The sequence below is a fragment of the Microcaecilia unicolor genome, chromosome 3, assembly GCF_901765095.1.
Source record: "Microcaecilia unicolor chromosome 3, aMicUni1.1, whole genome shotgun sequence".
Taxonomy (NCBI): domain Eukaryota; kingdom Metazoa; phylum Chordata; class Amphibia; order Gymnophiona; family Siphonopidae; genus Microcaecilia; species Microcaecilia unicolor.
The window spans coordinates 151,730,295-151,743,527 of NC_044033.1; the positions used below are offsets into that span (position 1 = coordinate 151,730,295).

A 13,233-nucleotide genomic window follows, 5' to 3' on the forward strand; every position below is an offset into this window, starting at 1 on the left:
GACTGTTGCCCCCGCACAAATCCCACCTGATCCTCAGGTACCAGCCGAAGAAGAAGAGGCACCAAACTATCTGCCAAAATCCGCGGCAACAGTTTTATATCTACATTGATCAATGAGATGGGTCTGTACGATTCTGGGTGTATGGGCTCCCTACCAGGTTTAGGTATTAGGCTAATGAGAGCGATGTTAGCATGAAGAGGAAATTTCCCTTCCTCCACCACTGTAGTGTAAAAATCTAAAAGGGGGCCCGTGATCTGGTCCCGTAGCATCTTGTAAAACTCTCCTGTAAACCCATCCAATCCAGGTGCAGAAAAAGTTTTAACGCCTTAATGGCCAGTTGCAATTCCTTTGCCTTTAAGGGCTGATTAAGAGTCTCTATCACCTCTTCTGGGAGCCTAGCCACACCCGAAGATACTTTGTGATATCCACTTCTATGTTCTTTTCCATCATACCCTCTGCGTATAATGCTGCAAAGTGCTGCCTAAAAATTTCCGCTTAAAAATTTCTGCTATCTCCAGTTTAGTAGACGTTTCCCTTCCCAGTACGCAATGCAGATATAAAGTGCGACTTTCGACTCTTTTGAACTATGCACGCCAACAGTCCCCCTGCTTTATCCCCATGTTTATAGAGGCAAAATTTATGATAAACAAGGACTTCATTGTTCTTTCATGCAGCAAACTATTCAAGGCCACCTTTGTCGCTGTAAGGGTATCATATAAGGAGGGTGTTGGATTCCTGACATAACGTCTATTAAGCACCCTGTGTAATGTGGCGATTTTGCCTACTAACATATGCAATTAAATCTCCCCGCAATACCACCTTAGCAGTGGACCAAAAACGTGTTGGGTCATCTGCATGTTGGCTGTTTGAAGCGGCAAACTCTTGCCATTTAACCTGCAAATATTCTACAAATTCCGGGAACGAATATAAATAAGTTGGAGTCTGTTGAAAATAAGGTACTGGCTCAAGATCTACCCAGACGGGCATGATCGGAGATTTCCTCCGGCTCTATGTTGGCCGCCAGAACCCCCGGAACCATACCCTGAGACAGAAATATGTAATTGAGACGAGATTGTGTCTGGTGCACTCTAGAAGTGTGTGTGAAATCCTTGACACCGGGTGCAACAATCACCATATATCTACCAGACCTAGTGCCAAGCTAAAAGATTCTAACACCGAGGGTCCTGCTGACCACCGGGTCCTCGTGGGGCCATATCGGGCCACACTACGTTCAAATACCAAATTCATGTCCCCTTCCAGGATCATCTGCAGATTTGAATGTTGTTGACAGCAAGAAACGAGTAAAACTGGGGAATACACTGCTACCAACAAAAGCTCTTTACCTTGTAAGTTGATTTGTAGGCCCACATATCTTCCCTCGCTGTCTTTAAACAGCAATTTAGTGTGGCATACCAAAGACTTGTGCAATAAGATTGCAACCCCTCCTCTGCGTCCTGATTCCTCTGAGCCATAAACCTCTTCCACCCACTGACATTTTAATTTCATGTGCTCCTCTGTGGATAACCTAGTTTCTTGAAGACAAGCTATATCAGCCTTATGCCTTCTCAAGGCCGACAAGATTTTCGTTGTTTTAATAGGAGAAGTAATCCCACAAACGTTCCAAGAGATTACATGAATAACAATGTTCTCTTTTGCTTGCCCCAGGGTGCCCAGCCTCCCCCCAGGGAAATCATCTCTCCCAGCGCATACCAGAAACCATTTGTGAACCTGAAAGCCATATATGTTATTACAGATGCAATCAACCTTATACATATAAAATATCTCCTTGCAGTGAATTTTACAATATCTCTTTTCCCCACCCCTCCCTCCCGTTCCCTTATACAGTTCCATCTCATTCCTGAAATGGAGATTCAAACCACGTTTAATGCTTGAGGCCCCGCGCCACGGAACATCACAACTCTAATACTAAACCAAACATATTGGAACATTACCAAAGCATATCTCACTCTTCACAGTGTTTGCAACGATCTTGGGATCTTGCCGGGTATTTGTGACCTGGATTGGCCACTGTTGGAAACAGGATGCTGAGCTCGATGGACCTTTGATCTTTCCCAGTATGGCAATACTTATGTACTTATTACTTGAACACATTCTGCTTATCTCAGTCACCTGCAGGACTACTCCGCAGCTCCTTGGCAAGTCTAGAGACAAAGTCCTGTGCCTTTTCCATGGTGTTGAAAATTTGCCAGCAGCCATTGTGTTGCACCTTGAGAACCGCAGGGTAAAGAAGTAGAAATTTGATATTTTTTCCATGTAGTTATCTGCATAATGGAGTAAATAGTTTGCTTCGTTCTTGCAAAGACACCGAGTAGTCTTGGAAAACTTTTATATGATTTCCCTCAAACTGTATTGTTCTCTTTTCAGTCGATATCCCCTCAAGATCTCTTCCTTATGCATGTAATTGTGGATCTTCACATGCGGGGTCTGGCGGCCATCTTGTACTCAGCCCATGCGATGTGCTCGTTCTAAACACATGGGACCCACTCAGTCCGACAGCGCAAACTCTTCAGCCAGCCAGCCCTCCAATCTGGACAGCAGATTTCTCTCTCCCAACGAATCTGGTAGGCCAACTATCTGAAAATTAGCCCATCATGAGCGGTTCTCCAGGTCATCCACTTTCGCGGACAGTTCCCTCACCGTGGTGTTCAATTTTTCCAGGGCCCCTGAAGTCAAGGGAGACGAATCCTCTAACACCGAAACTCACTGCTCTAATTCTCCCATTTGTCTAGTCATGTCCGCCTGAATGGTCTCAAAGTGCGAGATCTGGTCTGTTAAATGTGTGAATTTAGGTTCCAGTGCTTTCTCAATCGCTATCATCAGCTGAGATACTTGTTCGATTGAGAAGAATGGCCCTCCCGGCGCCATCTTCTCTTCTGTCCCGCTCTCGGCTGTGCACATTATTTTCTTTCTCTTTGTTCCTTTGCCTACCATTGTGCCAGGCTTAACTTCTATATATTTGTCCGTCTAGCAGGCACCTTTTTAGGAACATTCTGTTGATTTTGGTTTGTTATGCCTATTGGAGTGCCGGAGCCTCGGGGAGCATGAAACCTACGTCTCATCCTCTCACTGCATCATGTGATCCTCGCTTTTGTGCTTTTATTGGGAGTGACTTCCTGAATTCCTTTGTTTCCTTTTTTCACTCCCACCCTCTAGTTTAAATACTTAGAAACGCACTGTCTGAATTTCTCACCAAAGATCTTTTTCCCTGCCACAGAAAGATGTCACTCATCATTACAGTACAGCCGTTTGTTCTTCCTTATATTCCATCATCCTCCCATGCATCTGAACCTTCTGTTCTACACCAGGATTTGAGCCACTTACTGAACTTCTCTGTTTTTCCTAGTCTTTCCTTTCACTTTCCATAAGTAGGTGTTCAAGGAGAGCTGTTTCACCAGGATTGCATCCCTCTCAGCCAGCCAGGTTTCAGTAATCAAAACCAACCCAATCTTGTCTTCTGTAATTAGGTCATGCAAAAGTTCATCTGTGTGCTCAACGGATCAAAAATTCACTAAAGCAAACATTTTTCTCTAAATGACTACATAGTGTTCTGGAGTAAGTTTGAAACACGGTGAGTCAATGCAGTTCTTGACAAACATTTCCCACCCTTCTCACATCCGTACCATTATGAGATAAAGTACCAGGAGCACCAGAATAAAATGATCTTTCTTGTTCCCAAGCCCAAACATCATCTTTTTATTTGGAGCCCCCCCCCCCCCCCCCCCCAAATTCTTAATGTACTGCCACCTTCTTATTATGAACTGTATATAGGAGATTACCTCTTTAATCTCCTTAGACTAACCAGCGGAGATGGGTGGGTGCATATTAGATTCCATCAGGGACAAGTTAAATTTCTCTCCCCGTGCAACTCTCTAGTTCACTGTCCATAAAATCAGTAAGTGTTCAGAATTGGAGGAAGCAACAACAGCCATGAATATCTGAACAGTACCCAGAACCTAGAAGGAGCCCTTAAAAATGTGCCCTTTTGAAGGCCCTTTTTTAGGTGTACCATTGCAGGCATGGTGGATTGGATGTTGGGGGGGGGGGGGCGGAATATATTTTGCCTACTTTCGGTAAACCAGACTGGAAAAACACTGTTGGGAGTTGAAGACATGGTTCCAGCAGTACCGAAGATTATTCATTTGTAAAATAAAAGTTCTCCAGAAAACACATTTGATTAAAAAACAAACAAAACAACTTTTCTATTTGCAGATGTCTCTGTTGCTAGAAGGAGACAACTAACATGACATGGCATTATTTGCCTTAATATTTAAGTCATAAGGAATGTAGGCGATAAAACGTAGTGATGATCAAAGGTGCAGATGGGATGAAAACCTAGAGTGTAAGAATAGTGTATGTAACAGTTCTAGGATAGTTATCTTTCACATTCTATTCAAGTGTAATAATTTGACATGTATTTTGTAACTAACAAATTTCTCTTTTGATCTCTCTAGTTTCCCTTGGACAGTACCAGTGGGCTGCTGCTCTTGCTGAAAAATACTGTGATTTTGATATATTGGTACAGATGTGTGAACAGACAGATAACCAAGCTAAACTACAGCGCTATATGACACAATTTTCAGACCAGGTAATATTTTGTTTTTAATCCTGATGATCAGTCATAACGTTAAATTGTAATCTAAAATGTTATTTTCCAGCCTTCTCAATAGTTGTAACATATATTAATTCAGTTTTCCCATACAATCTGAAATATAGACCAGACCATTTGTGACCATGAAAAGAGAATATAGCTCTACAACAATGATTTCACAGTGTCCTGTTTAAACTACCAGAACTTATCACCATGTATGCTGTACTTGGCCTCCACCCAGGAATTTCGTGGAGTAGTAGCTGATTTTTCTCAGATACCCTCAAATCATCCAATCCAAATCTCCAAACAGTAACCCCCCCCCCCCCCCCGCCCCAGCAGAATTGTCTACAAAAAGAGGTAGAAAATACTGTACAGCATGTTACAGAATGGAGCAGCAGCCATATCAAATTAAACAGTTGCAATTGCTGCTGAACACAGCTGCTAGACTCCAGTGTAGGGCAAACAAATTTGATCACATCTCTGCTATATTTAAAGTGTTACATTGGTTACTTGTATGCTACTGATTTTAATTTTAAGATTTTGATACAAGCACATTGTGCCTTATATGAAGGCAATTCCTCATGCTTGTCTGCTTTATCACCTCACGTGCCAGGTTATTCTCTTTGATCACTTCATGAACAACACCTGATTATGCCTCCTCTTTTCTGAGCTCATCTTGAGTCCACTTGCCACTCTGCATTCTTCTTCCTTGCTCCTATGTTGTGGAATGCCCTCCCTGTTCCGCTTCACAAGAGCTATCTCTGAAGAAATCCACGCTTAAAAGTAATTTGTTCACTTTGGTTTTTCACACCTAAATCAGCTACAAACTGGTTTGGGCAGCATAAGCACTGGCAAGTCAGATACAAAGCATTAATAAAGAAGGCTAAAAGAGAATATGAAGAGAAACTTGCCGCAGAGGCTAAAACTCACAGTAACAACTTTTTCAGGTACATCAGAAGCAGAAAGCCTGCAAGGGAATCCGTGGGACTGTTGGATCACAAATGAGCAAAAGGGGCGCTCAGGGAGGACAAGACCATAGTGGAGAAACTGAATGAATTCTTTGCTTCTGTCTTTACAAAAGAAGGTGTAAGAGATCTGCCTGTACCAGAAATGGTTTTCAAGGGTGATGATGCGGAGGAACTGAAAGACATTTCTGTGAACTTGGAAGATGTACTGAGCCAAATTGACAAATTGAAAGAGTAGTAAATCACCTGGACTGGATGGCATATATCCAAGATTACTCAAAGAACTCAAGCATGAAACTGCTGATCTACTGTTAGCAATATGTAACTTATCATTAAAATCGTCTGTAGTATGATTTTTAAAAAGGGTTGTAGGCATGATCTGGGAAATTATAGACCATTAAGCCTGACGTTGGTGCGGGGCAAAACAGTGGAAACTATTATAAAGAATAAAATTACAGAACACGTAGACAAACATGGTTTAATGGGGTACAGTCAGGATGGGTTTAGCCGCGTAAAGTCTTGATTCACCAATTTGCTTCATTTCTTTGAAGGCGTGAATAAACATGTGGATAAAGGTGAGCCGGTTGATGTAGTGTATCTAGATTTTCACAAAGCTTTTGATAAAGTTCCTCATGAGAGACTCCTGAGAAAATTAAAGAGTCATGGGATAGGAGACAAGGTTCTGGTGTGGATTAGGAATTGGACAGAAAACAGAGGGTAGGGTTAAATGGTCATTTCTCTCAATGGAGGAGGGTGGAGTGCCACTGGGACCGGTACTGTTTAACATATTTATAAATGATATGGAAATCGGAACGAGTGAGGTGATCAAATTTGCAGATGATACAAAATTATTCAAGGTTGTTAGAACACGTACGGACTGTGAAATTTTGCAGGAAGACATTAGGGCATCCAAATGGCAGATGAAATTTAATGTGGACAAATGCAAGGTGATGCGTATTGGAAAGAATAATCCGAATCATGGTTACCAGATGCTAGAGTCCACCTTGGGGGTCTCAGCGCTCAAGAAAAAGATCTGGGTGTCATTGTAGATAGTACTCTGAAATCTTCTGCTCAGTGTGGGGCGGCAGCCAAAAAAGCAAACAGGATGCTAGGAATTATTAGGAAAGGGATGGTGAATAAGACTGAAAATACTATAATGCCCTTGTATCGCACCCATAGTGCGTCCACACCTTGAGTATTGCGTTCAATTCTGGTCGCCACATCTCAAAAAAGATATAGCGGAATTAGAAAAGGTTCAAAGAAGAGCGACGAAAATGATAAAGGGGCTGGAACTTCTCTCGTATGAGGAAACGCTAAAGAGGTTAGGGCTCTTGAGCTTGGAAAAGAGACGGATGAGGGGGAGATATGATTGAGGTCTACAAAATTCTGAGTAGTGTAGAACAAGTAGAAGTAAATTGATTTTTTACTAGTTCCAAAAGTACAAAGACTAGGGGACACTTGAAGTTACATGGAAATACTTTTAAAACAAATGGAAGGAAATATCTTTTTACTCAACGAATAGTTAAGCTTTGGTATGTTTTGCCGGAGTATGTGATAACTGCGGTTAGCGTATCTGGGTTTAAAAAATGTTTGGACAAATTCCTGGAGGAAGAGTCCATAGTCTGCTGTTGAGACAGACATGGAAAGCAACTGCTTGCCCTGGGATTTGTAGTATGAAATGTTGCCACGATTTGGGTTTCTGCCAGATACTTGTGACCTAGTTTGGCCACTGTTTGGAAAACAGAATACTAGGCTAGATGAATCATTGGTCTGACCCAGTATGGCTGCTCTTAGTTCTTATCCTGTGTGTGTCTAGGTTGTATGTTTTCTCTGTTTGTATGAATCTGTCCTATTTTTTTTTATGGATTATAGTCTTTCATTGTGACCTGTTTGTCAGAAAAGACGGTATAGTAAATTTTTCAAATAAATGTGAACATAGGGACCTGGTTCAGGTGAATTTCCAAATGAACTTACATATTATTCTTTGACAAATTGGTTATTCTCCCTTGATCTCAAAGGCTTATACACGTTTTCATCCACCCACTTCATAAAAATTTCTTCATTTTAACAGTAAATGGATTCCATTGTTTCGTTTGCGTTCACTAAAACCGAAACACATACTAGGAAATGTAGATGGAAAGCGATGACCACAAATGCTCGCAGTCTAAGCAATAAAGTTCATGACCTTCATGCCCTGATGTTGGAGGCAGACTTGGACATAGTTGCAATCACGGAGACATGGCTCAATGGTTCCCATGAATGGGATGCAAACGTACCAGGCTATAATCTTTTTAGGAAGGATAGAGAGGGGCGTAGAGGTGGAGGAGTAGCTCTGTATGTGAGAAATGATATCACAGCAACTGAAATGACAGGGAACTGGGGAAAGGAAGAAGCGATATGGATCACCTTAAAAAGAGAGGATAGAACCTCCGTCCACGTGGGTGTTGTCTACAGACCCCTGACACAATTGGAGGAACTAGATAAAGATCTGATCGCTGATATTCAAAAGTTGGGGAAGAAAAGAGAGGTGCTGTTGTTGGGAGATTTCAATCTGCCGGATGTAGATTGGAAGGTTCCGTCTGCGGAATCGGAAAGAAGTAGAGAGAGCGTGGATGCTTTTCAAAGTGCTTTGCTCAGACAAATGGTGACGGAACCCACGAGGGAGGGAGCGACACTAGATCTGGTACTCACAAATGGGGATAATGTGTTAAATGTCCGAGTGGGTGCTCACCTGGGCAGCAGTGACCATCAAACAGTTTGGTTTGATATGACGGCTGACGAGGGGGGTGGCCACTCAAAACTCAAAGTCCTGGATTTCAAGCATGCTGGCTTTAGTAAAATGGGGGAATACCTGAGGAAGGAGCTGATGGGAGGAAATACATGAAGTGGAAGGACAGTGGTCTAGGCTGAAAGAAGCTATAAATAGGGCCACAAACCTTTATGTAAGTAAAGTAAATAAAAGCAAGAGAAAAAGGAAACCGATATGGTTCTCCAAGCAAGTGGCTGAGAAAATAAAGGCTAAAGAGTTGGCATTCCAGAAATACAAAAAAACTCAAGAAAAGGAACACGAGGAGGAATACCGGATGAAACTGAAAGAAGCCAAGAGAGAGATACGTCTGGCGAAAGCGCAAACGGAAGAACAAATGGCTAGAAATGTAAGGAGGGGTGGCAAAATTTTCTTCAGGTATATTAGTGAAAGGAGAATGACTAAAAAGGGAATTGTGAGACTAAAAGATACTGCGAACCGCTATGTGGATAATGATGAAGAAAAAGCAAATTTGCTAAATAGATACTTCTGTTCTGTTTTCACAGAAGAAAATCCTGGAGAAGGACCGCGATGGACTGGGGAAAAAAAAAGTACAAATGAGATTGAAGTGGATAGAGCACCGTTCACGGAAGAGAGTGTATATGAACAACTTGAAAAGCTAAAGGTGGACAAAGCCATGGGACCGGATGGGATCCACCCTAGGATATTGAGGGAGCTCAGAGAGGTTTTGGCGGGTCCTCTTAAAGATTTGTTTAATATATCCTTGCAGACGGGAGAGGTTCTGAGGGATTGGAGAATGGCGGATGTGGTCCCTCTTCACAAAAGTGGTGATAGGGAAGAAGCTGGAAACCACAGGCCGGTAAGCCTCACTTCAGTAATTGGAAAAGTAATGGAGGCGATGCTGAAGGAAGGATAGTGAATTTCCTGGAAGCCAATAAGTTGCAAGATCCGAGACAACATGGTTTTACCAAAGGGAAATCGTGCCAAACGAATCTCATTGAATTCTTTGATTGGGTGACAGGAGAATTGAATCAGGGACGAGCTATGGACATAATCTACTTAGATTTCAGCAAAGCTTTTGACACGGTTCCCCACAGGAGGCTCTTAAATAAACTGGATGGGCTGAAGATAGGACCGGAAGTGGTGAACTGGTTGACGGACAGACGCCAGAGGGTGGTGGTGAATGGAATTCGCTCGGAGGAGCAAAAGGTGAGTAGTGGAGTGCCTCAAGGATTGGTGCTGGGGCCGATTCTGTTCAATATATTTGTGAGTGACATTGCCGAAGAGTTAGAAGGTAAAGTTTGTCTATTTGCGGATGATACTAAGATCTGTAACAGAGTGGACACCCCGGAGGGAGTGGAAAACATGAAAAAGGACCTACGGAAGCTAGAAGAATGGTCTAAGGTTTGGCAATTAAAATTCAATGCGAAGAAATGCAAAGTGATGCAGTTAGGGAGTAGAAATCCACGGGAGACGTATGTGTTAGGCGGGGAGAGTCTGATAGGTACGGATGGGGAGAGGGATCTTGGGGTGATAGTATCTGAGGATTTGAAGGCGAAGAAACAGTGTGACAAGGCGGTGGCCCTAGCTAGAAGGTTGTTAGGCTGTATAGAGAGAGGTGTGACCAGCAGAAGAAAAGGGGTGTTGATGCCCCTGTATAAGTCGTTGGTGAGGCCCCACCTGGAGTATTGTGTTCAGTTTTGGAGGTCGTATTTTGTTAAGGATGCAAAAAGAATTGAAGCGGTGCAAAGAAAAGCTACGAGAATGGTATGGGATTTGCGTTACAAGACATAGGAGAGACTTGCGGACCTGAACATGTATACTCTGGAGGAAAGGAGAAACAGGGGTGATATGATACAGACGTTCAACTATTTAAAAGGTATTAATCTGCAAACTAACCTTTTCCGGAGATGCGAAGGCAGAACGAGAGGACATGAAATGAGATTGAAGGGGGGCAGACTCAAGAAAAATGTCAGGAAGTATTTTTTCACGGAGAGAGTAGTGGATACTTGGAATGCCCTCTCGCGGGACGTGGTGGAAACGAAAACGGTAACGGAATTCAAACATGTGTGGGATAAACATAAAGGAATCCTGCTCAGAAAGAATGGATCCTAAAGAGCGTAGACGAGATTGGGTGGCAAAGCCGGTGGCGGGAGACGGAGATGGTGCTGGGCAGACTTATACGGTCTGTGCCAGAGCCGGTGGTTGGGAGGTGGGGATAGTGCTGGGCAGACTTATACGGTCTGTGCCCTGAAAAGGACAGGTACAAATCAAGGTAAGGTATACACAAACTCACATGTGCTACTTTTTATCTTGTTGGGCAGACTGGATGGACCGTGCAGGTCTTTTTCTGCCGTCATCTACTATGTTACTATGTTATGTTATGTTTGTTTTGAAATTTTAGTGGTATCGAGAGTCTTTAAAGAGTACCTAGCAGTTGTAACTTCCCACCTTTGAGGATTGTGAATCCTTAGTAACTAATCATTCTGGTAAGAAAAGACAAAAGGCTGTTTCCCCAAAAAAGGTCAAATAGTTTCTTCAAACAGGTTAGAATTGCTAGGCTTCCTCATAAACTACCAGAAACTAGCCCTACAAACTTCACAATTACAGTTTATCAAGACTGTAATAGAAAGGAAAAGCTTTTCTCCCAGTTCAAAGAACAGAGAGACTGATAAAAATCACAAGGGGGTTCATAAACAAGGAAGATTCCCTCATCCATTTTCTCATGGCATTATTACAGGGCAAGCAAAAAAACAGCACAAAGGGCCTTTAAAAACAAAAGGGAACACAGTTCTTTCATTAAAAAATCCTTTAATAGTGAACTTTGATTGAAGAAAGACCCGACATGGGCCGTATTTCGGTGCTACCACACCTGCGTCAGGGGTCACACCAATGACAAAGGTGGCTTCAACAGACTAATTTCAAAAGGCTGATGCTTTCCCAAATTTTGTGTGATATGTTCCTCTGAATGAAATGCAGTGCTAAGCTCGCACACAGCAGCAGCGTAATTTGTACTGCAGACCCAAACAGCCTAATAACTTACAGAGGGGGAGGATAAAATTGTTAAATAACAGACAAGGAAGAACCCTGAATAACTCCATGAAAAACATCAAAAGCTCTGATTGCTAGACACTACATGAAAACTCTTACCCGTAAGGTAGGAGCTGAACCATTTCAGAATCACACCACCAATGCCTATGGATTCAAGCAACAGTCTCATCAGTTTTAATCATCTCTACATGAAGATTGAAGTGTAACAATAAAATTGTATTGGAAGATTCCAAATCAAGAGAAACTAAACACGCAAAAAAGAGATGAAAAATATTTATATAATACTCCTGGAACATAACACAAAATAATATTTAAAAAAATAAAATTTCCTTTCCTTTGAGATTTGGGATTTTTTATTTTTTACAAAATTCAAATGTTCTTTACATAAAAATAATACTCCTCTACCCCCCTACCAATTCAGCTAGAAAACCTGGAGGGCAAAGTTGGTTTACAGGAATTAACCAGGTTTCAGTGATGTATATGGGACTCATTTTCAAAGCACTTAGACTTACAAAGTTCCATAGGTTATTATGTAACTTTATAAGTCTAAATGCTTTGAAAATATGCCTCGTATCATCATACCTACAATCCATGATTAAATCTAAGTGCTAGTTTTTTTTTTTTTTTTACTGATCTAGCATTCAATAATAGTAGGGATAAAGAGGTAAAATTCCTAACAGACTAATAATGCTCAAATTGAAGTTCTTTCAGATCCCTAACCTCTCTAAATGGGCAAAAAGTCAAAGATAAAGCGCCAGCAGTGACTGGAATAGAATATACAGCTATTCACAAACAACTAAAAACTTGCTGTAATCTATCTAAGGTCAGTCTAGGAACCACTTAAAATTTACCCAGTCTGCCTGAAGGCACGTACAAAGGAGCGCTCGTTTGTCATGCTCCTTCATCGGCGCAATGAGAAGGCACTCATCTCTGTGGTGTTGACCCCGGCTTAAATACTCTTAGCATACACCAGTAATGTCACTGGTAGAAGGAGCTTAAGCTGATCTGGGACCGGGACCAGACTGCAGTAATGTTGTTTGGGATAGTGCAGCTGCTATTGACAGGTTGCATGCAGTGATGTCGAAATTCCAGATAGGCATAAGATGGAAGAATAGGACATCTGAGGGAAAATCTCCTGCCTGGCTGGGGGAGTGCAGGGGTGGGATTCGTGGGCGAATGGGCGCCTCTTGTGGTTTGGCTAGGGATTGATACTTGTTGCATTTTCCCAGGACACTAACAGATTTCTCCAGGCTTCTTTTCACAAAGCAGAAGAAATACCTAAGCAACAGGAGGAAGAGACTGCAGATTTAAAAGCTCAGCTTTGTTCTCTGAAAGAAACGGTTGCATTCTTTAGGGAAGCATTGACACTTTGGAGCAGATTCAGCAATGGAGAAATTAGTTCTTACCTGCTAATTTTCTTTCCTTTAGTCTTAACAGATTAGTCCAAGACATGTGGTCATGTCCATCCACTAGCAGGAGGAGACAGAGGACTCAAACATGTCATGTCCTGCCCCAACAGGCAGTACACAGCCGAGGCAATCCAGCATCCTGATAACAAAGCAATAAGAAGATTTAAATAAAATAACATCAGAAAGGTCTTCCTCTCTGAACAGCAACTAGTAATGAAGTAACAGCAACTAACAAAACTTGAATAGCCATTCAAACAGAAAAGACTTTGCCACTACAACAGAACCTGTAAAACTGAACAGCATAATGACAGGGCAGATTTCTGGATTGATGTTTAGACTAAAGGAAAGAAACTTGCAGGTAAGAACGCATTTCTTCCTTGTCATGATCAACAGATCAGTCTAGGACTTGTGGGATGTACCAAAGCGATCCAC

General features: G+C 42.1%; 1 protein-coding gene across 1 annotated transcript in view; it reads left to right on the top strand.

The window, feature by feature from the left end:
* Window positions 1-13,233, top strand: part of NUP133 (nucleoporin 133) — a 279,562-nt gene that overhangs the window by 227,581 nt on the left and 38,748 nt on the right. The window contains exon 19 of the mRNA XM_030196480.1: window positions 4,473-4,606. Coding sequence (XP_030052340.1) covers window positions 4,473-4,606 — 134 coding nt within the window. The remainder of the gene's footprint in view (window positions 1-4,472; window positions 4,607-13,233) is intronic.